Genomic DNA, 21,722 nt, shown 5'->3' on the forward strand with positions numbered 1-21,722 from the left:
CGAGACCTAAATCTCACTAAGGAAGTATTTGAGTCAAATTTGTTGTTTTTAGTAAATTAAGATGCTTTATCTGCCAAACTACAATTGAAGTGAGCATGATAAAACCACCCTGACACACGTTAAGAAGAAAAACACTGCATTCACCATATAAAGTTAACGTGTTCTTGGGTATTTTTCCATAAATGTCAGGTTGGAAAAAAGTCACAATTAAAAATAGATGTGTGAGAATGAATTCAGGAGCATGTGTGCGAATAAAGAAAGCGCATAAAACTTAGACATTTCACAATAAGAGACCCAGTGTATTTCAGGCTTGTTTATAATTAAAAGTCCCAAATTATGCACTACGTTTTTTTTTTTCTGGTTATTATTGATATTTTGGGTAAAAACCTAGTGTACTTCATGTATTCTAATAAATTAAATCAATCTGCTTGTAAATGTCTCCTTGTATTCAGTTATTAAGGAAAATAATTTGATAATAATTATGAGAAATATTCACTGTAATAAAATGTGACAACTAGCCCCGATCTCCCCTAATTGATGAATCAAAGGCATGAACAAACTGAATGTGGACAAAAGCAAAGATGTAGTAATGAAACGAGATAATAAAGCAGAATAAATGTGATGGTGAACTGTTTCAGGGGTGAGCCGCACCTGTCCCGGCAGGACACGTCCTGAAGAGGGTGTGATGGAGATGTCTGAGTCTTCAGGAACAGAGAAGGAGAAGAGCCTCGGCCCGGCGCTGAGACGGTTCTCCACATACAGAACTGCAGTGGTCCGGTCACCCAGAGCCGTCCCGCCAAACTCAACCAAACTATCAGAGAGTTTCAGAGAAGGCTGGACGCCAATCGCGTGACAAGACAACACGAAGTCTCTGAGTCAAGAAAAGAGAGTCATATGAGTTAGAAGAGCAACTAGAGCAGGTTTTTCTGCTTGAATGTTGATTATTTTCCTCATATTCTCCATTGTTGCGGCTCCTCTCTTCCCAGTCTGTCAGTAACGCTCTGTTTAGTTCCTGTCTCTATGAAGCCCCTCCTTCTGAAAAGCACACTGTTCTCTGATTGGTCGGCTGGAGCAGTGTGTTGTGATTGGTCGAGCGCTTCGAATGTGTTTGGGAATGTCCCGCCCCTTACCATAACCGCCAGTTTCAACACACTACTAACTAACTCAACCAGGCCCCGCCCCTTTATTCTGCGCATTAATTATTATAATGAGGAATATTGAGACATGTTCCCGGAAGAAACTCAAGACTACAGTGGAGGCGTTTCAGGAGTTCAGAAACACTGACACTGATATAGAGAAGAACTGGAGCTTCTTCATGATCACACAGCAACATCACACACTAAACACAGATGAACATGGAGCATAATATGTCCTCTTTAATACAAGACTGCTTTAATAATACATTTTTCTGGCAACAGCTGATAGTGTCAGGAAAGATATATGTGACCCGGCTTCTGGACACATAAATATACAATAAGACCTCACTAAACAGTAAACATCTACATTAAGTTGCAGCAATGGTGTTGACTTGTGCTCTAAGACAAACCATGTGTAAATTCATATTAAAACAGCACATAGACAAATAAATGTGGCGAGCAGGGCGGGGTCGAGGGCCGTGAGAGGCCGGTGGCGTGATTGGTAACGAGCAACACCTGCGCGACGCACCGGTCTGAAAAAACTCCAGATTTAATATATACATATTATAGAGGAAGCATGCTAGTGGCCAGAACTCTGTCAGTTTGCACTGTTGGCCACTAGATGGGGCCGGATGAGCTGAAGCCTTGTGTTCAGGCACAGTCAGCTCTGGACAGCTTTATATGGTAAACTGCTTTTATTTCATGTGCTCTCATTTAACTGAATTACATATCTTACTGGCAGCTTTTGTGCTCTTATAGACATCTGCACGTGTTAAATGTGACATTGTTTAATGTCTGAATATTCTTAATGAAGAATAATGCTGCAACAGTGAGTCAGTGGCCGTGCAGATCCTCCGTGAACTGCTTCTCGTCTTCTCACCTGTTAATGCTGGTTTTGCAGGTGAGAGTGAAGCTGTGTTCCCCAGCCTTAGACGCGCTGAAGATCAAGTGAATGTCCATGCTTTGAGAAGGCAGCAAAGTGCCAAAACCGTCATTAGGCTGGACATCAATAAACTAGAGAGAAAGAAAAAGATATATTTTTTAATTTAAACAATGTAATAATTGAATGCAGAAACAATGAGCTCATTGAAGTAGTGAATACCGTGCACTGGATGTTGTGCTCACCTTGGGAATACCCACAAAGCCGAACTCCTGAGGCAACAGGGAACAGTTAGTGAGACGCACTGAACTCCGAGTGGACTCGTGAACGGAGCAGTGTCCGAAGTCCAGCTCGGTGCGGTCGAACAGCAGGTCTGAGCCGGTCACCACAGCATGAGCCGTGAACACGACAGGCTTCACCTGGGAAAGCACAGTTATCAATGCACTCATCTCACTCGGGTCGCCATTTTGAACATCAAGCTTGCATTTTCATGGCACACATTTTGAGCAGAATAAAAAGGGTTATGCATGACATTATGAGTTATTTTGAATTGAAGTTGAAAGAATGTGAAGAATGTGCTTAAATTACTATTTATTTATTATTTATTGATCAAATCTAGTAATATAAAGGTAAATAAAATAAGAAATAACAAAAAATCTATAAAAAAAAAATTTGCATTAAAAAATAGAAAAAATCTCATCAAAAATGAAATGAAATAAGACACAAAAAAAAAAGTTAAGTATAATTTTAGGGCTTCGGGATTTGTTACAAAGTGAGACCTAGACTGAACACTTAGGTGAACCTTTCTGAATCAAGGAGATGATCTTCAGTTCAGACAACAGCCCCGCAGCCGAGCACAGAGAGAGGGACAGCCTCAGGAGAGAGCAGGACAGAGGAGCACAGCGAGTTCAGCTCATCAGAGGAACCGGCGGATCACGACTCTCAAACAACAGATTCAGCACAGCCAGAATCCGGCTCCCCCATCAGACCCTTCCCTCAGCTCACAACCAGCTCACACTCACACGACCCCTCCACACCGACAGAAGGAACACTACGACCGGAAGTCGCTCTCTTAATTGAAAGTTTGATGAAAAGAAGCTTATTCCCAAACACAGAGTGGCCAAACTCTGGTGTCCGAACACTCAGAGCGCACTCGAATGGCTAAGTGTTGAGAAACTGGGATCCCCAAGCCCATAGGCGTAATTTGCGGATGGGACGGGTGGGACATATCCCCACCACTTTTTGCTAAGGTCGATATTGTCCCCACCACTTTTGAAACATCTCGCGGCAGGAATGTACCAATACAAATAAATAAAACATCTCCAGTTAACTGGCAGAGCATTCATTTCGTTCGTTTGTTAAATAAGAGGCGATCTAGCGCTGAAATGTGTTGTTTTTGAAATCAAGTGATCAAAGTGCTCGTTGCCGCTGCGATCAGTGGCGAGGATGCTGTGTTCTCTTGAGGCTCGCGCACAGTCTTCACTCAGACGCGCGCTTCAATCCGTTGTGGAGACTCTATTCGTTCCGGTGAAATTACAAAACAAAATGCACACAAACGTGTCCCTGCCTGATATACAACCACTGATAAACATAATTGGTTTTGATGAGGAAAAAAAAACTACACGAGTGCGGATAAGAACCCAGAACCTCTGACACACTTGGCAAAAGTTCTGCCACTGGACCATTTAAATACACACTTATATTGGTCGGATCTACAGTGAGGAAAATAAGTATTTGAACACCCTGCTATTTTGCAAGTTCTCCCACTTAGAAATCATGGAGGGGTCTGAAATTGTCATCGTAGGTGCATGTCCACTGTGAGAGACATAATCTAAAAAAAAAAATCCAGAAATCACAATGTATGATTTTTTAACTATTTATTTGTATGATACAGCTGCAAATAAGTATTTGAACACCTGAGAAAATCAATGTTAATATTTGGTACAGTAGCCTTTGTTTGCAATTACAGAGGTCAAACGTTTCCTGTAGTTTTTCACCAGGTTTGCACACACTGCAGGAGGGATTTTGGCCCACTCCTCCACACAGATCTTCTCTAGATCAGTCAGGTTTCTGGGCTGCCGCTGAGAAACACGGAGTTTGAGCTCCCTCCAAAGATTCTCTATTGGGTTTAGGTCTGGAGACTGGCTAGGCCACGCCAGAACCTTGATATGCTTCTTACAGAGCCACTCCTTGGTTATCCTGGCTGTGTGCTTCGGGTCATTGTCATGTTGGAAGACCCAGCCTTCAATGCTATAACTGAGGGAAGGAGGTTGTTCCCCAATATCTTGCAATACATGGCCCGGTCATCCTCTCCTTAATACAGTGCAGTCGCCCTGTCCCATGTGCAGAAAAACACCCCCAAAGCATGATGCTACCACCCCCATGCTTCACAGTAGGGATGGTGTTCTTGGGATGGTACTCATCATTCTTCTTCCTCCAAACACGTTTAGTGGAATTATGACCAAAAAGTTCTATTTTGGTCTCATCTGACCACATGACTTTCTCCCATGACTCCTCTGGATCATCCAAATGGTCATTGGCAAACTTAAGACGGGCCTTGACATGTGCTGGTTTAAGCAGGGGAACCTTCCGTGCCATGCATGATTTCAAACCATGACGTCTTAGTGTATTACCAACAGTAACCTTGGAAACGGTGGTCCCAGCTCTTTTCAGGTCATTGACCAGCTCCTCCCGTGTAGTTCTGGGCTGATTTCTCACCTTTCTTAGGATCATTGAGACCCCACGAGGTGAGATCTTGCATGGAGCCCCAGTCCGAGGGAGATTGACAGTCATGTTTAGCTCCTTCCATTTTCTAATGATTGCTCCAACAGTGGACCTTTTTTCACCAAGCTGCTTGGCAATTTCCCCGTAGCCCTTTCCAGCCTTGTGGAGATGTACAATTTTGTCTCTAGTGTCTTTGGACAGCTCTTTGGTCTTAGCCATGTTAGTAGCTGGATTCTTACTGATTGTATGGGGTGGACAGGTGTCTTTATGCAGCTAACGACCTCAAACAGGTGCATCTAATTTAGGATAATAAATGGAGTGGAGGTGGACATTTTAAAGGCAGACTAACAGGTCTTTGAGGGTCAGAATTCTAGCTGATAGACAGGTGTTCAAATACTTATTTGCAGCTGTATCATACAAATAAATAGTTAAAAAATCATATATTGTGATTTTTGGTTTTTCTTTTTTAGATTATGTCTCTCACAGTGGACATGCACCTACGATGACAATTTCAGACCCCTCCATGATTTCCAAGTGGGAGAACTTGCAAAATAGCAGGGTGTTCAAATACTTATTTTCCTCACTGTATGTGTTTATTCACGTGAAAATTCTCACCACTAAAAACATATTAGACCTCATTAAACAACAAATTACACCAAATGTACTATTTAAATCGATTGCTGGACATCGTAATGTTATTGTACATATATCTGATTTATGATTTAGCATTGTGTTAGCAACGCTTTTTTAATAAACATTTTTTTATTTTTATTTACATTAGTAAGCTACAGGACATCGTCTTTCAAAACATGACCTGCGCGTCAAATTAATGCGTCATTGTACCCAGCACTTCTGAAAATGCACTTCCGAATGCGTCTGTCCCCAGCACATTTCTAACCAAACTGACGCCCATGCCCAAGCCATGTAATAATCCACACCGGCACAAACGATCTGAGAGCCCAACAGGAGAGGGTGGCTACGTCACTACAAACAGTGATTGAAAAGGCCTCAACCATCTTCCTAAACGCTAAAATTACCATCTCCACACTACGACACACCCTGACACTATCCAGCGGGTGAATGCCCACCTCTCCTGCTCCTGGCACACCACCCCACCCTGACCCCACATGCCTCTACAACCATGTCCATCTGTACAGGACAGCTGTTCCTGCCAGGACCCTAAAAGATGTGGACCTGAGTCAGAACCACAACAGAGCAACAGAGTCCGACAGCCTCCACCCAGACCTGTAAGAAAGCACAGTGTACCCCAGAGAGAACATCCACAACAGCACCAGCGCAAGCCACATCAACAGAGCTAAGAGACATCCGTCAGATGCTCAACCCCAAGACCCCATGGACAACAAAGCATTTATCATATCATGTTGGAACATTCAAGGCCTGAGATCATTCACCTTTGGCCTCAAAAGCAGAAACCCAGATTTCAACTCAGAAATAAAAAATTCAGACATCATCAACATTGAGTCTCCCTATTTTAATCAAGACTGAATTTTCTCCATTCTTGAAGTAGACATTCATTACTTCCAGTCACAGGGAAGCGGCTCTGTGGAGACCAATGCCAGAACAGGAGAAGAACTGGACACACTTAAAGGCCCTTTCACACTGGATGCGTAACGAAAAAGCGAAACGAAAAAGCGAATAGTTCGTGTGCGAATAGTTCGCGTCAAAACCATTCACATCAGCCGCGACGTGAATTTGTGACGTCTGTGGCGTTCAGAGAGCTTCAACATTCCCAAACTTTCGCGACAGCTGAGAAAACATGGACACTTCATCATCATCATCCAGTGAAGACGAGCTTTTCATTTTCTTTAAAAGACAGAAAAGAAGGTTTTGGGTGCACCCAAACAGAACAGAGTCTGAAGGGGAGTGTGCTAATGTGCACAGTTGTTTTGCGTCTTCAACTAAACACAGTGTGTTTTGTAATGTCACTACACATTACATGTAACACACGAAGTAACAAGTTAAAATCATTCGACTAGATAGAAACTGTAGATATCACACAAAGAATGTATAGTATACTAAAATCAGCCCTAAATAGTCTCACTACATTTTGTTACATGTTCAAAGTAAACACGGATCTTTGACGATAATAGTGTTAGCTTTCTGTCCCAAATGTAGTTTAGCCTGCTAGCCTACACAGCACAGGACTATACAACGACTAAAACTATCACACAACACACTCACAGTCGTGATAACCGAGTTGGTTGGCAATGCTACGCCACACATTGTCTTTCAAATCGTTGTCCTTGTAGTGTGTGATTGGCTGAAGCCTTTTCTGTTTTCTGCAAAAGTAAAAAAAAATCAAGAAAGGGCCTTAAAGCATAAGTCTCGCCAAAATGCAACTTAGGGTCTTTTTGTGAATCTACCCGAGCCAAACTTTCGTTTAAAAGCATAATTAGGATGGAAACGCCACTTTTAAGTTTGACCGTATTTTCGTTTTCTGTCAAATTGTCTTGTGAATGGGAGTGCTTGGGGCACGACTATGATAGCATCAAAAATCGCTATTTTTAAAACACTAATGCGGCTCGACACAACATGAAACTGCTGGAAGTCTCACCAGGGGCTCGACACATGGACTCCAGCATTGAGAACATTGTGTGTGTTCACAGAGTTTACTAAAAAGAAAGATTTTGAACAACTCACTGTTGCTGTTGGTGTTTCCGTCTGCCGGCATTTTGAATAGACAGACAAATCTCCGAATGCAGCGTAACATGAGGAGAGTAAAGATGGAAAGCTCCTAAAGCTTAGTTCCATATAAATTCACGGATAATTTGTTGTTTTGTCATTAGTGAAAATCAATATTGACCTTGTATTTGAGAAAGGATCCTCATATAAGAAGCAGTGCTAAAGTTCAGAGTTCATTCGCATTCGGAGATCGACTATTTTTACATTTAAACATTAAAAAGCTATTTAGAGAATATTCAGAAATAACGTTTTCATAGCAAAATGTTCTTCGAATATATTTTTGTTTGCTGGGATGCTTGGGCTCGATTTTGGTGGAGGAGGAAACATTTCTGAAATAACTCAATATTATTTTATGATTTGATTTTAGAATTATGTGTTTTATAAAACTGGACTGATTCAAGTGTAAATGAATAATAGAGCCGATTGATCGCCATTTTCCTCAAAAAATTTACATGTTGATTTGCATGCAATGATTATAATTAGTTACAGATATGACTAAAGTTATTTGAAGCATGATAGTGAAGTGAGGCGGTGTGTATGTGCCAGCTCCGGCACAGGTTTGAGATCAGTGAGAGTCCTGGCGTGAATGAAGAGTCTGGCTGAGGAAGAGGACGAGGAAGAGAGGAAGAGATGAGATCTCTTCTCAGGGAAGATAACCAGTGTCCAGACCTGAGCATTATGAGCGTTTGACCAGTCTGTCATCACACAGCTCTGGTATTCAGCGAAGCAAACGGCAGACGTGATGTAAGCTTGTGTTCACAGTTAAACATGTTGCTTTGCATGTCTTTCAAACTGCATTTTCAAACACAGATTTTCACCGAGTGGCTGATAAAATGGGTGAAATAAATCCTACAGACATGCGTTTAAGGAGAGACCGAGCCAAATCTAAAGACCAGAATATCACAGGCCTCATTTACACGAGCTTTTGGTGATAGGATCATGTTTATGCTGCAAATGATCATATTTGTCACATTGACAGACAGAGTCGTTTAAGCACAGCATTGTGAGTTCATGCCTTTTTGGTTTTAATCTGCTCTCACAATGTAAAAAAGACGACAGACACTGTGCTCTTTATATAGCCTAGCCCTAGATAATCTACAATATCCGATAACTGGGGGGATTACTTCACTTGATTCCCCTTTAAAACACCATCTCCCCTTTTCACTTCTATTTCCTATTAACATCCTTTACTGACGGGTTCGTAAAAGAAAGAAAATTAAAACAATGAAAAATGTTAAATGACCAGCTGATGTGTTCAAAATCCAGAGTATAGGTTTCATTAACTGAGACTTTTCTTTTTTATCAACACTAGCACCCACCTTTGCATTATGGCAGTGATTTATGCATTTATGCAACTTATATTTTTATCATAAATGTGACAATCTGATCACACTAGGGCCTGAATCTCATTAACTAACTATTAACTACGACTTTTGCCTCAATAAATTCCTAATTAATGCATATTAATAAGTACTAATGTAGTTGTTAAGTTTAGGTTTAAGGGTTGTAGAATATGGTCATGCAGAATAAGACATTAATATGTGCTTTATAAGTTGTAATAAACAGCCAATATCATAGTAATATGCATGATAATAAGCAACTGGTTAATAGTGAGGATTAAAGTGTAAACAAAATCCATATATACAAAATCGGGTTTATCTCTCTCTCTCTCTCTCTCTCTCTCTCTCTCTCTCTCTCTCTATATATATATATATATATATATATACAGTATATATACAACTTTTGCACACGAAAAATAGCCTTTTGAAGAGTGAGAGTTATTACATGTGCATTCAGCTTCCATGGGAATACAAGCATAAAGAATGTAGACTGAAAATGAGCCACTGGACAAAGAAAAGGGTGGATCTGAAACCTTGCTTTGAGAAAGAGACTTTCTACCTGATCTGGGACCTGTACAGTCAGAGGAACCTCCAGAACTCCTGTGTCCTTATTGAAGAAGCGTTTGGCATCCGCATACAAGCTCGCTCTATAAAGACATGCAAAAAACAAAGTCTTTAATCAATATTAAATATATAATGTCATGATCTTTTCAAGACTTCAAATATTTAGTAGTCTATTTATTAAACAGAATCCTTTTCTAAGTGCACATACACTGATGCATTACGGGCGAGCAAAACATTTTTTTTCTTATCTATTGATTTATTTAAAATGTATTTACATTAAAGTGCATTTCACACTCACAGTGACCTGAATACAACTCTTCTATGAGTATATATTTGATTTTACATTAACATTTATTTTGATATTTCAGAGTGATACACCCGTCCTTATGCAGAAAAAAAGCCTCATCGGAAGAAACCTTTTAATAAAACTGCTTAATACTAAAAAAAAATCTGACAAACAAAATGTTGTGAAAAAAGCGCTTTAACATTAACATTGATTTAAAATGTATTAAAACAGTAATAAAAATAACCCTTAATAATAAGAGTGGTATTTCTAACTGACTTGATCCTGATGATCTGAGTGATCAATTTAGGAAAAAGGAAAATAATCTGTGGCAGTGCCTTATGACAAGGATTGCAATCGCAATAGTAAGAGAATACTGTTTACCATGGTGATTTAACATGCTTTCAATGGACTAAACCAACACCTGATAAAAGTGACGCTTTAAAGTAAATAAATACTGTATTCTTAATTGCATAATGACATTTATTCATTTATATATGAGATTAATGTGATGTGGTTATAATGAAATCAGATGGATTCATATTTAAGGGCAGAATACTGCCATTTCTTTCCCAGTGTAAATGTTCTGATCTATGCAATTAAGATTGTTTAATCTGATTCCAGCAGAGTTTCAGGAATGGCTCCTTCCGAGTTAATGGAATCAGTGGGAGCGGGGCTCTTGAACAGTTTTGGCACAGTATTGTGGAACAGCTTTGTGGGACGCCACACGGGCCATCTGTCGACGGAACAAACACACTGACGGGAATCTGATTGGATCCTGCTTGTGAACACATCCTGACACATCCTCTGCTCTAAAAAGCTATTTTTAGCTGACTTAAGCCAAACTAAAACACACTTCTACACACAGTGGTTGACGAAGTCCTCAAATCAAGTGCTTGAGTAAAAGCACAGATGCCAAAATAATATATAACTCAGGTAAAGGTCCTACTTTTCAATTTTAAAAGTACAAAGGTACTTGATTGTTAATGTAATTACATATTAAAGTCGGCATGAAACGGAAGCTGCACTAGTCTTTTCTTCTCTATTGTGCCGTATATCTGAGTGAAACGCTTCTGGAACAAGGACACATGTGGGCGGGGCTTGATTGTTGTGGTTTGCTATTGGCTGATCTCATGTGAGTGACAGGTTGCCCCGCCCACATCATCAGAGAAGAGAACAGATGCTGCAAGAGGAACTTATTCTGATTCAACATTACCAGGAACATCAATTTAAAACAATAACATGACATCTTCCTCATTAACAATCCTTCATCTTATTTTCTGACACCCAAGGACTGTTGTTCAGCACTGATTTCACCATTATCCCTTGTGCGTATAAAGAATAGACCACATTGCACTGGTAAATGTCACTAAAGCGCACTTTGCACTCTGCAACACTGGCAGCGCTGTGGACCTCATTACTCTGTGTTCTTGTCATTGCCAAGATCAGCCACAGGACTTCACTGTCTTCACTGATCCTGAAGCTTGCACCTCCATCCACAGGTGAATTTGCACAAATTAAACATTGCAAATTTCAATTAGATGAACAAAGCAGTAATTTCATATAGGAAATAGATTAATCTGCACTAAATAATAAAATAATAGGCACATTTATGTAGAAAATTGGGTTGATCATTATTACACATCAAATAAAAAACCTTTCCCACCAAGTAAATTACAAGTATTTATACCATTACACAAAAAGCTATATGCTGAATGATAGACATGATTGACTTTCAGGCTTTAAATAAAACTTGGCTGCCTAAAGTATGTGGTAGAAAGGTGGAAAAAAAATCGGTGCTATACTGAAGAAAGTCCTTTTGCCAAATATAGGTAGAAAAACTTCAACACCCATAATGCACTGAACATGTTGCCGTCCAAGGCCACTTTTCTGCTCTGATTGGATAGGCTTGACCAAGGTCAAATACTGCCTTCCTTGAGTAAGAAATACTTCTTAGCGAACCTTTACACTACGACTCCAGTACCGTTCCAGAAACGGAGGGGAAAAAGCAGAAAGAAACTGGCGTTCCATCAGTATATATGTGTCACAGTGTCTGGTTTGTGTTCCCTGGGTGTCCACTAGAGGTCCTCTTCCCGCACGGTGTCCTACACTCTGTTACTACATTTCCCATGATCCTGTCTGTCACTGAGTGTTCATTGTGTTCAGCTGTTTCTCGTCACCTCGTCTAGCACTTGTGTATATATACCCTGTCAGTTTCAGTGTTTGTCACGGAGTCCTTGTTTTATGTCCTCACACTTCTGTTCCTGTTTGCTGCCTGTTCTTGTTCGTGTTTTATGTTCTTGGATTGATTTATTGGATTTTGACCATTTGCCTGAACTGATTGTGAGTACGGATTACCCCAATAAATTAACTGCACTTGGATCTCTCTCTTTTGTGTGTGATTCGTGACAGAAGGACTCCGTCACCTAAGAGATCCAGCATGATGGGGTTCCGTATCCTCCCTCCTACCACGGGGAAAGAGAGGATGGGGCGTGTCCAAAATTTGATGAGCTTTCGTCAGCAGGGCCTGCCGGTGGGTTGCATAGCTCAGTCATTTTGGACGCTCTCGAGAGGAATGGGATACAATGAGGCAGCATTAAAATAAATTTTTAATACCTGTCTTGATGACCCATTGCCGGGGTGGGAAATGAAGGGTCTGGAAGTCTTGGACTTTTGGGGTTTTACCAGATACCTTGAGCATCGGAGTCAGTGGGATACAGCAGTCACGTCTGGGTCTCCTGAGAAGATGACCGACACACCTGAGCTGGTGAGTGGAACTTCCCCTAAGGCGGTGGGCTCGATGCTACCGTCTTGCCATCGTAGGCGGAGAAGGAGGAGGAAGGTCACGTCTGTCGATCCAGAGACTGTTCACGTCGCGTCCGCCCAGCCAGAGACTGTTCACGTCACATCCACCCAGCCAGAGACTGTTCACGTCACGTCCGCCCAGCCAGAGACTGTTCAATCCATGGATGCGCCGCCTGAGCCCTCAGTGACCGCGACACTGGCCATTATGGCCACAGCCATGTGGTGTGTGTGGGCTACGCACACACTTGGGCCGGTGGTGTCTGTTCCTGGGCCGGTGGTGTCTGTTCCTGAGCCGGTGGTGCCAGTTCCAGTGCCTGAGCCGGTGGTGCCAGTTCCAGTGCCTGAGCCGGTGGTGCCAGTTCCAGTGCCTGAGCCGGTGGTGCCAGTTCCAGTGCCAGAGCCGGTGGTCCCAGTTCCAGTGCCAGAGCCGGTGGTGCCAGTTCCAGTGCCTGAGCCGGTGGTGCCAGTTCCAGTGCCTGAGCCGGTGGTGCCAGTTCCGGTGCCAGTTCCAGTGCCTGAGCCGGTGGTGCCAGTTCCAGTGCCAGTTCCGGTGGTGCCAGTTCCAGTGCCAGTTCCGGTGGTGCCAGTTCCAGTGCCTGAGTCGGTGGTGCCAGTTCCAGTTCCAGTGCCTGAGCCGGTGGTGCCAGTTCCAGTGCCTGAGCCGGTGGTGCCAGTTCCAGTGCCTGAGCCGGTGGTGCCAGTTCCAGTGCCTGAGCCGTTGGTGTCTGTTCCAGTTCCTGCGCCGTGGCCGCCCGAGGGGTCTTCACCGCTGTGGCCGCCCGAGGGGTCGTCGAGGGGTCGACAGTACTGTGCAAAAGTCTTAGGCATGTTAATACCCCCCCCCCCCCCCCCCAATGTATTAACATGCCTAAGACTTTTGCACAGTACTGTATATATGTGTGTATATATATATATATATATATATATATATATATATATATATATAAATATACAGTGAGGAAAATAAGTATTTGAACACCCTGCTATTTTGCAAGTTCTCCCACTTGGAAATCATGGAGGGGTCTGAAATTGTCATCATAGGTGCATGTCCACTGTGAGAGACATAGTCTAAAAAAAAATAATCCAGAAATCACAATGTATGATTTTTTTAACTATTTATTTGTATGATACAGCTGCAAATAAGTATTTGAACACCTGTCTATCAGCTAGAATTCTGACCCTCAAAGACCTGTTAGTCTGCCTTTAAAATGTCCACCTCCACTCCATTTATTATCCTAAATTAGATGCACCTGTTTGAGGTCGTTAGCTGCATAAAGACACCTGTCCACCCCATACAATCAGTAAGAATCCAACTACTAACATGGCCAAGACCAAAGAGCTGTCCAAAGACACTAGAGACAAAATTGTACACCTCCACAAGGCTGGAAAGGGCTACGGGGAAACTGCCAAGCAGCTTGGTGAAAAAAGGTCCACTGTTGGAGCAATCATTAGAAAATGGAAGAAGCTAAACATGACTGTCAATCTCCCTCGGACTGGGGCTCCATGCAAGATCTCACCTCGTGGGGTCTCAATGATCCTAAGAAAGGTGAGAAATCAGCCCAGAACTACACGGGAGGAGCTGGTCAATGACCTGAAAAGAGCTGGGACCACCGTTTCCAAGGTTACTGTTGGTAATACACTAAGACGTCATGGTTTGAAATCATGCATGGCACGGAAGGTTCCCGTGCTTAAACCAGCACATGTCAAGGCCCGTCTTAAGTTTGCCAATGACCATTTGGATGATCCAGAGGAGTCATGGGAGAAAGTCATGTGGTGAGATGAGACCAAAATAGAACTTTTTGGTCATAATTCCACTAAACGTGTTTGGAGGAAGAAGAATGATGAGTACCATCCCAAGAACACCATCCCTACTGTGAAGCATGGGGGTGGTAGCATCATGCTTTGGGGGTGTTTTTCTGCACATGGGACAGGGCGACTGCACTGTATTAAGGAGAGGATGACCGGGGCCATGTATTGCGAGATTTTGGGGAACAACCTCCTTCCCTCAGTTAGAGCATTGAAGATGGGTCGAGGCTGGGTCTTCCAACATGACAATGCCCCGAAGCACACAGCCAGGATAACCAAGGAGTGGCTCTGTAAGAAGCATATCAAGGTTCTGGCGTGGCCTAGCCAGTCTCCAGACCTAAACCTGTATATATAATATATATACAGTGAGGAAAATAAGTATTTGAACACCCTGCTATTTTGCAAGTTCTCCCACTTAGAAATCATGGAGGGGTCTGAAATTGTCATCGTAGGTGCATGTCCACTGTGAGAGACATAATCTAAAAAAAAAAATCCAGAAATCACAATGTATGATTTTTTAACTATTTATTTGTATGATACAGCTGCAAATAAGTATTTGAACACCTGAGAAAATCAATGTTAATATTTGGTACAGTAGCCTTTGTTTGCAATTACAGAGGTCAAACGTTTCCTGTAGTTTTTCACCAGGTTTGCACACACTGCAGGAGGGATTTTGGCCCACTCCTCCACACAGATCTTCTCTAGATCAGTCAGGTTTCTGGGCTGTCACTGAGAAACACAGAGTTTGAGCTCCCTCCAAAGATTCTCTATTGGGTTTAGGTCTGGAGACTGGCTAGGCCACGCCAGAACCTTGATATGCTTCTTACAGAGCCACTCCTTGGTTATCCTGGCTGTGTGCTTCGGGTCATTGTCATGTTGGAAGACCCAGCCTCGACCCATCTTCAATGCTCTAACTGAGGGAAGGAGGTTGTTCCCCAAAATCTCGCAATACATGGCCCTGGTCATCCTCTCCTTAATACAGTGCAGTCGCCCTGTCCCATGTGCAGAAAAACACCCCCAAAGCATGATGCTACCACCCCCATGCTTCACAGTAGGGATGGTGTTCTTGGGATGGTACTCATCATCATTCTTCTTCCTCCAAACACATTTAGTGGAATTATGACCAAAAAGTTATATTTTGGTCTCATCTGACCACATGACTTTCTCCCATGACTCCTCTGGATCATCCAAATGGTCATTGGCAAACTTAAGACGGGCCTTGACATGTGCTGGTTTAAGCAGGGGAACCTTCCGTGCCATGCATGATTTCAAACCATGACGTCTTAGTGTATTACTGACAGTAACCTTGGAAATGGTGGTCCCAGCTCTTTTCAGGTCATTGACCAGCTCCTCCCGTGTAGTTCTGGGCTGATTTCTCACCTTTCTTAGGATCATTGAGACCCCACGAGGTGAGATCTTGCATGGAGCCCCAGTCTGAGGGAGATTGACAGTCATGTTTAGCTTCTTCCATTTTCTAATGATTGCTCCAACAGTGGACCTTTTTTCACCAAGCTGCTTGGCAATTTCCCCGTAGCCCTTTCCAGCCTTGTGGAGGTGTACAATTTTGTCTCTAGTGTCTTTGGACAGCTCTTTGGTCTTGGCCATGTTAGTAGTTGGATTCTTACTGATTGTATGGGGTGGACATGTGTCTTTATGCAGCTAACGACCTCAAACAGGTGCATCTAATTTAGGATAATAAATGGAGTGGAGGTGGACATTTTAAAGGCAGACTAACAGGTCTTTGAGGGTCAGAATTCTAGCTGATAGACAGGTGTTCAAATACTTATTTGCAGCTGTATCATACAAATAAATAGTTAAAAAATCATATATTGTGATTTCTGGATTTTTTTTTTAGATTATGTCTCTCACAGTGGACATGCACCTACGATGACAATTTCAGACCCCTCCATGATTTCCAAGTGGGAGAACTTGCAAAATAGCAGGGTGTTCAAATACTTATTTTCCTCACTGTATATATTTATTTATTTATTTATTTATTTATTTATTTATTTATTTTTATTACTATTTTTTATTTATATAGCCAGTAAAAACTGTGGCTCTGTTAAACACTGAAATGTCATAAAGCTCTTATATCAAACCTATGTTTGTGTGTGAAGCATTACCACAACAATAAAGAGGATTTACCATTCGCATCTCAAAGGACGGAAATGGACAAATGACATCTGTCAATGAATTGTTTGTTTGCTTTTTACACATAATTTGAGCAAAATCACAAGGATTAAGCATCCACACAGAAATGTTGTTGTACACTCCTCCACAAACACAAGTGTACATAAACACAGCCTAGTGATTAATCTATCACAGTGTTTACACACTGTAGATGACAGGCATGAGTAGAGCGCTCAGCAAGCTATTTCTGCAGCATGTGAGCACAAACATATTTTCAGAGATTTGGTCAAAATAATCTATGACAATGCTATAAAAAAATATGGGAGTGAATCTCAGGAAACCTGTCAAGAACATTATTTTACAACCATTAAGAATGAGAATTACACATTTTGAGGTAAATTCATTGATAATTTTAAGTTATATTAAGTTACACTTAATGTGCCCATGGACATTATTAATTTTAATATATACTGAGCATAAAACCTTTGATAATGGATGGATGGATGTAATTGCAGTCTCATGAAATAATGTAGAATGACAGAGATGGTGTATACAGTCATCCAGACATTAACAAAAACTAAACCTCTTCAGAGAGATCAAAGATCCCAAACACTCTGTTTTAATTAGCATGTTATCCCTTATTTATTTGACCACAGGATACAGCCAATCAATCACAATCAAGTATTCCAGACAGCCGTGCAATAATATCCCCAAAAAAACGGCCCACAAAAGGCTCCAGTGAGAATGAGCCATGTGAAGAGCATTACATAAGCAGGAGTCAAGACAGATCTGTGGGTTTGGATCGCAGGAGTGAGAGAGAGAGAGATGAGTGAAATGGTGCGGATGCTATTAATGCAGTTTTAATCTGCATTTTAAGCACTATAAGCAGATTAAAGCAGTTTCACTTCATCCACTGCAGCACGTCAGGCCCACAAAATGTTCCTTTAACTTTTATCATGTAATGCGGCTTCATCTGACCTCAAATCAGCTTAGCTATCAATATTCGGCTCTGTCAGATGAAAAATGTGGGCGAGGAGAAGGGCACCGCACACACACACACACACACACACACACACACACACACACACACACACACACACACACACACACACACGTCTCAGCCTCGCTCTCAGGATCCAACAGCACTGCAGCACAGCGCGTTACAGTTCAGGTTTAAAAATATCTCAGCATCCTCATTCAAATTCAGCTCCTCCTGAATGTCCACATGCTTCTCTCGGGAGATTTTATTGATGGTTCGAGGGTTTTATGTTGCGAGATGCTCTTATGATACAAGTTACATTTTTCAAGGATGGGAATGGTTCATGTCAAATAGGTAATGAGGTTTAATTTTCTTACCGACAATCTAAATATACAGTGGTGGTCAGAATTATTGGCACCCCTGGTAAATATGATCAGAAATGGCTGTAAATATAAATCTGCATTGTTTATCCTTTTGATCTTTCATTCAAACAATTTGCAAAAATCTAACGATCTAATCTAATCAAATTGATTAATCTAATCAAAGATCTAGTCACATTATGAAATAAATGTTTTTCTCCAAAATACATTGGCCAGAATTATTGGCACCCTTAGAATTTTTTACGAGTAAAATATCTCTGAAGATATTTTACCCATTAATATTTACCTTTATTTAGCACACCAGGGTGACTAGGAACATGAAATTGTTTAGCTATGACTTTAAATATGAGGAAACACAAAGGCCAAATTCCCTTAATCATCCATCACAATGAATAAAACCAAAGAATATAGTTCTGATGTGCAGCAAAAGATTGTTGAGCATCACAAAATAGAAAGTGTTGTAAGAAAATGGCTAAAGCATTGAAAATCCCCATTTTGACCATCAGGGCAAAAATTAAGAAGTTCTAATCATCAGGAAATGTTATGAATCTGCCTGGAAGAGGACGTGTGTGTATATTGTCTTAATGGACAGTGAGGAGGAAAGTTTGAGTGGCCAAAGACTCTCCAAGGATCACAGATGGAGAATTGCAGAGATTAGTTAAATCTTGGGGTCAGAAAGCCTATTAAAAAAAAATCAAACAACCCCTACATCCCCACATGTTGTTTGGGAGGGTTTCAATAAAAATCCTCCTCGCTCCTCCAAAAACAAACTCCAGCATATTCAGTGGTCAGACACGACTGGATCTTCAGACGGCACAGGGTTCTGTGGTCAGATGAAACTAAAAAAAGAGCTTTTTGGCAGCAAACACACTAGATGGGTTTGGTGCACACAGGGATAAAAAGTACCCCATGTGTACAATTTAATATACCGTATCTTTAATGTTGTGGGCCTATTTTTCTGCTGGAGGTCCTGGACATCTTGTTCAGATACATGGCATTGTGGATTCTATCAAATATCAACGGATAAAAAATCAAAACCTGACGCCTTCTGCTAGAAATCTTATAATGGGCCGTGGTTGGATCTTCCATCAGGACAACGATCCAAAACAAACTCAAAATTCTGCCATGACTGTCCCAGTCCCCTAAACTGAACCCTATAGAGGAGGAGTGGCTGAACTGAAGAGAAGAAGAGCCAACATGGATCTGGGAATCTGAAGGATCTGGAGAGATTCTGTATGGAGGAATGGTCTCTGATCTCTGGTCAGGTGTTCTCCAAACTCATCAGGCATTATAGGAGAAAACTCAGAGCTGTTATCTTGGCAAAAGGAGATTGCAAAAAGTGTTTAATAAAAGGGTGCCAATATTTGTGGCCAACGTGTTTTAGAGAAAACATTTATTTCATAATGTGATTTCCCCCCACTTTCAACTCTTTTACTTCAATGAAAGGTTTGATTTTTGCTAATTATTTGAATGAAAGATTAAAAGGATAAACAGTGCAGGTTTTATTTTTTACAGCCATTTTTGATCATATTTACCAGGGGTGCCATTAATTCTGACCACAACTGTATTTAAGGTGTGCGAGCATTGTAGAAGTGGATGTACAGTAGTAAGATGACTAAGATGGGTGGAGCTAGAATACTCAACTACACCCTAACCCTACCCATCCAACCCTACCCTACTCTATCCCTCCACCATTAAACGTCCAGAGAGGTGGAGCTGGATGTCATGTGACTCACTGGACGACAGTGAGCACCTCTTGATTCGACGGGGTGTCAATGACTGACACTAGAGGTCAAACTTGGGAGCCCCAATCACCTGATACTTTGAGAAAAGGCAAATGAAAATTGGCGAGTGGAATTTGCTTCCCCCAAACATACGGGTAAAAACAGGAGATGGGGTGCATCCACTCATTCAGATTTGAAACAAACATAATAGACCCTTTTTAATCTAAGTAAATTCCCAACTTTGTTTAAAAAACAGAAAACAACAGTATGAAAGTAACCCCATCAAGCAAGGATTTAAAGTCCCCCTGTGGTGAAAATCCAGCTTTTAATGTTGTTTATGTGTCTATGTGGTGTTTTTAACGTGCTTTAAGTCAAACCATGTTTAAATTCATAAGTCGACACCATTGCTGAGTATTTTCTCCTTAAAACTGCAGTGAAACAAAGACAGTCTCAAAAACACGCTTTGAAATCGCTGGTGTTTCTGACGTCACAAACTACCTTGTAACCAATCAGATCAACGTGTGATCGTCAACCAGTGGATCTCTGAGTAAGTGAGTGAGTGGAGGCGGGGCTCATTTGCATATTCATAGAACCGCGCATACTAAATTAGGCAAGGGTGTCGAGTTACATTCAAGATATTTTAAGGAAAAAACGTTTAAATATGTAATTTTGGTGATCAAAGGTGATTTACAACAGGGAGACTTTAAGTCTAGTATTATTCATCTAATTAAGTGTTGTTATCAAGGTCTACCTGGGCAGAAATTTCAGCTGAGCACTGAAGCTGGATTTGGCCTGGATGAATCCTGTTTTAGGTAGGATAGACATGTGGTTCCTCATCTCTTTACACACCTTGAATGTCAATCTGAGAGCTGAGCTGGCCCTGAAAAAAGAAAAAACACCACCAAATATTCATATTCTCAAAAGTCAGGAAAACAGACTAAAAGAGAAGACATTGGTTAAACAGAAAGAACCAATATATTCATATCTGAAAGAGGACTCAATCTCAATTTAAAGTCAAACACAATTACACTGCATTGTACAATGTAATCTCCATGTATGTGTGTGTGTGTAATCCCAACCAAACATTCTCAGCAACACAAAGCGTTAAAGCACAACCAGAAAAAATATAAAAAATGAGAAGCAAACGAGATCTGTGTGTGCCACTCATTCAGATCCACATCAGCTGGTCTGTGAAATATGCAGTACCCCACTATCCATATGGATCTAGAATAGATGACCCATTTTCCCCAATGTTGCCAGCAGCAAGAAGCTTCCAGAACAGCAGATATAATGGAAGATCATCCTGGGAATTCTTTAATCAGACTATGCAGAGTGTGAAATAAAGGGCCCGAAAAAAGAAAAAACAAGGCAAGGCAAGGCATGATTCGATACATATCACGATACTAAACTCACGATACGATATTATTGCGATACTCCAAGACATATGATAAAAGGTTGATTAAAATGTACATTTGATTAAAATGATACATTTGGTATAATATTGTGTGTGTAAATGAATAGGCTTGAACTTGGTGCTGGAAACCCAATGCAGAGGACAACAGAGACACCAGAATAACAATATTCATGATTCTGAAGCTGAAAATACAGAATTATTTTAGACAAATATGATTGCACTCTGACTAGATATATTTAAAATAATGTCGGCCACTTTTTACTGGTAACATCAGACATTTGGCATTATCAGGAGCCACAAATATTCCCCCACTGAATTATTATACATTATATTCAACATTATATATAGCAGTTTAATTTAAAAAAAAAATTTTTTTAATCACACAGTAATTTTTATTTTGGGTTAACTATCCACAATACATATTGTTGAATTTTTGTATTGATATATATTGTGACACGATATATTGTTACACCCCTACTTTGCAGGCATTATGTCCTACAAATTCATGTCATCCCACGGATAGCCAGCACAACAGGTCTTCTTAAGTCAAGGTTTTATCTGTCGGTCAGGTTGGGGATCTCTACAGAATACAGCTGCTCTGTGACTCCGTGCTTCTTTAGAAGTCCACCAGCAATAGAATTCAATGGCAAATGTGGATTTTGTCTTGATAAAAATCGAACTGGTTCAATTCACCTGCTTTGAACTTCGATGCTGTCCTGATAAAGACGATCATACATGCAGATTTTCAGGTCAATATTTGGCTTGGTCACCCACACAGGAGCGCTCTCGGCCACCCCACAAACTGAAACCACAATCTATGCATTCAGAAAACAAGGAGAAAATCAAGTTCATAT

General features: G+C 41.1%; 1 protein-coding gene across 1 annotated transcript in view; it reads right to left on the reverse strand.

Moving 5' to 3' along the window:
* Positions 1-21,722, reverse strand: part of cfap74 (cilia and flagella associated protein 74) — a 59,141-nt gene that overhangs the window by 14,471 nt on the left and 22,948 nt on the right. Inside the window, exons 20-25 of the mRNA XM_084087034.1 lie at positions 21,562-21,683; positions 20,206-20,334; positions 9,343-9,430; positions 2,262-2,435; positions 2,017-2,150; positions 652-871 (exon numbers count right to left, since the gene is read on the reverse strand). Of these exons, the coding sequence (XP_083943160.1) occupies positions 652-871; positions 2,017-2,150; positions 2,262-2,435; positions 9,343-9,430; positions 20,206-20,334; positions 21,562-21,683 (867 nt within the window). The remainder of the gene's footprint in view (positions 1-651; positions 872-2,016; positions 2,151-2,261; positions 2,436-9,342; positions 9,431-20,205; positions 20,335-21,561; positions 21,684-21,722) is intronic.

The sequence above is a fragment of the Abramis brama genome, assembly GCF_963993115.1.
Source record: "Abramis brama genome assembly, chromosome: 16".
Classification (NCBI taxonomy): domain Eukaryota; kingdom Metazoa; phylum Chordata; class Actinopteri; order Cypriniformes; family Leuciscidae; genus Abramis; species Abramis brama.